At 51.9% G+C, this 4504-nt stretch overlaps 1 protein-coding gene across 1 annotated transcript; it reads left to right on the top strand.

Annotated features, from left to right (window-relative positions):
- Nucleotides 1–1770: 1770 nt before the first annotated feature.
- Nucleotides 1771–4025, top strand: LOC100715281 (14-3-3 protein eta-like). The gene has a single exon (XM_063242709.1). The coding sequence runs from the start codon at nucleotides 1991–1993 to the stop codon at nucleotides 2729–2731; it is 741 nt and encodes a 246-aa protein (XP_063098779.1). The 5' UTR covers nucleotides 1771–1990; the 3' UTR covers nucleotides 2732–4025.
- The last annotated feature ends 479 nt before the right edge of the window (nucleotides 4026–4504 follow it).

The raw sequence follows: 4504 nt of genomic DNA, 5'->3' as shown, positions 1-4504 counted from the left end.
GAGGTCATCAGTTCAATTCCAGGTACCAAAAAACAGTTTGTGTCAAATGTTTTACTGGCCCCTCTCATGTGAAAGACGTTAGGGTGTGCTTTGGACCGATTCATCAGTAAGGGGATGAGCTGCAGTTCTCTCTCCCCTCAGTTGGCCCAACGCACCGTTTAAGAATGTAATCAACTGAAGGTTTTTGAAGGTTTACAGGGTGCCTTGGGGTTCTGTTGGAACAGCCATGACGGTCAGGGTGGGTAGGGAAGCTGTATGTACAGTCCCAGAAAGGCACAGAAAGGGGCTGAGTCCTGACAGCTGGTACCTAAATTAGAAACAAGGCCTATGCTGCTAGTGCAAGGTATCAAAAGCCAAAGTGCCTTCACTGCTGTGTTAATTATCCTGAGAACCGCTCTTGAGGTGTAGCACAGTAGCAGAAAACTTGCCTGGCACGTGGAAAAGATCTCCGATGTGGGCAAAGAATAACAGAAAAGACAACCAACTGCTAAAGGACCCTCCACTGTGCAGTGTACTCCCAGAACAGAAGCAGGACACATCGGGGTCCCCGGAAAGCAGAGCAGACACAGGGTTCCAAGTCCATACTGAAATTACAACTATATCCAGTAGCCTCTGGGTCAATATAAATTATATATATATATATATATATATATATATATATATATATAAGTCCTATTATTGAAATTTTATTGAAACTCTAGTGAGATACAGCAAATAATTTATTGGGCTGATATTGCTAGGCTGAAGGAATTGCAGTCCCCTATGGCAATTCATATTGCCAGTACTGGCCATTGGCAGTACATATGGCATAAAGGAGGTGGAATTTAAGATCCCAATATTATATTCCATCAAAAGCTTTTATATCCTAATTCTCTCCCCTAGGAAACCCCTGCTGGCACAGCCCAGTAGAAGAAACATGGGCAATGCCCAAATAGTGGTTTCCGAATGCGTCTCCTCACCCAGGGCTCCCAGGAGGAGCGGCAGGGCTGATCTAGCCCCTGGCCCATACTCTTCCAAGATCCACCTGGGAAATCAGGCTAGGGAACAAAAGAGAAAAAAACCTCAAAGCCTAAGGGGGTCTTCTAACCGCTATGGGTGTCTGTGGTGCTGAGGAAACCACCCTTCAATTAGACAGTGGTGACTGTCAGGCAAAGATGGGGAGATTGGGAAACCCCTGCTGTAAGAGTGCATTGTATGGGATGTCGATTATATTTCATCACCAGTGCTAGGAGGATGATTATAAAATGAGCGCTTTTAATAAGAAGTACAAGAGCAGAAAGAGGCCTGGGAACCCCTGGGACATCCCTGCCATCTGCACGGGATGGGGGACCTGCCTGGGAGAGCTCCCCAGTACTCTCTTGCAGGGGACCTGGCTGTGCTCCGAAGGGAGACCCACAGACAGACAGACAGACAGACAGACAAACAAGCAGACAGGCTGGCAGGCAGGCTGGCAGGGAGCCAAGCAGTCCTTCTGCGGGAACGAAAGCCTTCCCCCTGCCCAGGAACAGGGTCCCTGTCCTGTTTCTCAGGGTGAGGGAGAACCGCGCTGGTATCAATGCCAGGAGGTTAAGGTGGCTCTTTGTAAAATGCCATTTGTATCGTGGGAAGCAGCGCTGCAAGCTGATCTCAAAAGGGCTGGCATCTGGCGTGACGCGTGCGTGCTCACGCGTGCTGCAGGGAGGCCGAGCGCCGCTGGCGCCCGTGTGTTTCGTGTGTGTCGGAAGGAACCTGGCGCTGGCGCTCGGCCTCTCCTCCCTCCGCGGCGTGGGCGGCGCGAGCCAGAGCGCGGGGCGAGCCAGGGAGCAGGCGCGAGAAAAGCTCTGCCAGCAGCACGCAGCCCACAGCCTCTGGCCAGCCGGCCGGCCACCCAGTGCGCGTGCGCGGCTTCTGCAGCCAGCCGGGACCAGACCTGCGGACAGCGCAGCCGGCGAGTGAGCCTTGCGGGGCGCTAGGCGAGGTGGAGCCCGACACAGCCCGAGCCGCCAGCGACATGGGGGACCGCGAACAGCTGCTGCAGCGGGCGCGGCTGGCCGAGCAGGCAGAGCGCTACGATGACATGGCCTCCGCCATGAAGGCAGTGACAGAGCTGAATGAACCCCTTTCCAGTGAAGATCGCTATCTCCTCTCCGTGGCCTACAAGCATGTGGTTGTGGCCAGGCGGTCTTCCTGGAGGGTCATCAGCAGCATCGAGCAGAAAGCCATGGCCGATGGAAACGAAAAGAAATTGGAGAACGTCAAAGCTTACCGGGAGAAGATTGAGAAAGAGCTGGAGACAGTTTGCAACGATGTCCTGGCTCTGCTCGACAAGTTCCTCATCAAGAACTGCGGCGATTTCCAGTATGAGAGCAAGGTGTTTTACCTGAAGATGAAAGGTGATTACTACCGCTACCTGGCAGCGGTGGCTACTGGGGAGAAGAGAAACATCGTGATTGAAGCCTCGGAGGCGGCCTACAAGGAAGCCTTTGAGATCAGCAGAGAGCACATGCAGCCCACGCACCCGACCCGCCTGTGCCTGGCCCTCAACTTCTCTGTCTTCTACTACGAGATCCACAGGGCCCCCGAGCAAGCCTGCCTGCTAGCCAAACGGGCCTTTGACGACGCCATAGCCGAGCTGGACACACTGAAGGAGGATTCCTATAAGGACTCCACGCTCATCCTGCAGTTGCTGCGAGACAACCTCACCGTCTGGACCCGGGACCAGCAGGATGAAGACGCACCAGAAGGCAACTGAAGAGCCTTCGGGGCCCTGGCCCTTCGTCGTCCCCCCCCCCCCCCGCCGCCCCCATCATCACCGGTTCTTCCCTGCCATGCTCACTGAACATCTAAACCCGCCGTCGGTCTTGGCAGCACCCCTGCTCAGAGCTGCTGTCCTGTCCCCGGGGAGGCACTTTCAGGTCAGCCTCCCTGGGCCTCGCTGGACTGACGGTGGCTCTGAGCCCGCAAGATCGCCCTTCTGGGGCTGTGCAGAAAAGGGTATTGCCCATGAGGCAATGGCTATGCCTGTTGATCTGTGGCAAGTCCAGGTGAATGTAACTGGGGCTGTGGAGAGGAGAGGTAGCCGGCCACGGGCTAGGGTTGGTATGGGAAACAAGCTGATAAGTGTTTTTGTCCAGCAGTACATCTGGTGCATGCAAAAGTGAACGCGACCCTCCCACCTGTTTGTTCAGCTCATGGGAGGCTTAGGGGGAGCTGAGGCAGGGAGGCAACTTGCTCCCTTCCATCAGCTTTCCAATGCAGTGTTTAATGTGAGGTTTCAGTAGCACCTTGTTTTGCCTCTCTGATCTAGGACGCGCGCAAACCTTCTTCACAATGTAATGCATCTGCGGTTTTGATGTGTGTAGCTTGTTTGGTTTGGGTTGCGATTGTTTAGGGCTCATGGAATTTATTGGTTTCTCTGTAACTCCCTGGCCATTGTCCTCGTGTATCCTGACAGTGCCATGTGCGTCAGCCCCTGTCAGTCGAGAGGGGTGATTATGAGTGTCAGACTCCTAAAATAAATGTTTTGGAATCCAAAGGGTAAATAAATGCTGCCTTGGGGGATATGAAAAAGTCAAACAAGAAACTGGCAAATGTATAGCATGTAACAGGCCTTGGGTTCAATCCCCAGCCCTATCAAATAAATACATAAATACCTGAATTATGTGATGGGGGAGATTCCAAACTGTACATGAAAAAAGTTAATTTGTTTCCGGAAATTGCCATTTAATCTGAAAGTCCGTGACCATTTTCCAAGGTGCTGTGAATCTGTGTATGACTTTGTGCTATGGCTATCTTCTGGGGACATTTCCATGTGTTACTCCGCCTATGAGATATAGTCAGATGTAGAATGAATAAATGTGACTTTATTTCAGCACCGTTCCGCTTCACATTCAATCAAGGAAGCTGTTGCTTTTTCTGTCCTGTTAACCACTTTGTTCTTTGGTAACATCATTTTACTAACATGGCTTTTATTGATAAGCATAAGTATTGTATGAGGTGTGTAGTAACATTAAAGCTTCTCTTGAATAAAGGAATTTTATGTATGATTGTTTGTCTGTTTGCTTTTGTTTTGGGTTTAAGCCTTTAAAGCTCCCAATGGGGACGTGAAAAAGACACTCATGTCCCTGTGGCCCCACTATCAAAGATAGGACAGCTGGAACATTGTTGTGGCTTAGATCTCCATATGTGACCTGTGTGTCTTTGTTTTGGAGGTGGTGATGGTCAGAATGGGCAGGACAGGCTACCGGGAGTGAGGCATGACAGGTAGCATTCTGGCCCCTGTCTTCACCCGTGTCCCCCTGATTCCTGGCCACCACGCAGCGTGTGCAGCTTTCCTCTGAGATGCCAGCTGACCATGCTGTTTCGAACTTGGGGCTTGCAGGCCACAAAATGAACCCAGTGACCCTTTGAGGCCACATAAACCTCTCCTCCTTGAAGTGTCGGGAGCTGGGAACTTTCTGACAGGGGCTCAGAAGGTGCCCAGTAGATCCATGAAAAGGATGAATGTGCCAGGCATCTCGGCCCA

This window comes from Cavia porcellus, unplaced genomic scaffold (assembly GCF_034190915.1).
Source record: "Cavia porcellus strain 051 isolate PalLab524CR breed Dunkin Hartley unplaced genomic scaffold, mCavPor4.1 scaffold_33, whole genome shotgun sequence".
Taxonomy (NCBI): domain Eukaryota; kingdom Metazoa; phylum Chordata; class Mammalia; order Rodentia; family Caviidae; genus Cavia; species Cavia porcellus.
The sequence above is the reverse complement of the archived record's forward strand: the minus strand, read 5'-3'. Positions and strand labels throughout refer to the sequence as shown.

Excerpts from the sequence above, each read along its gene's own strand:
- LOC100715281 (XM_063242709.1), top strand. The coding sequence starts at position 1,991 with ATGGGGGACCGCGAACAGCTGCTGCAGCGGGCGCGGCTGGCCGAGCAG.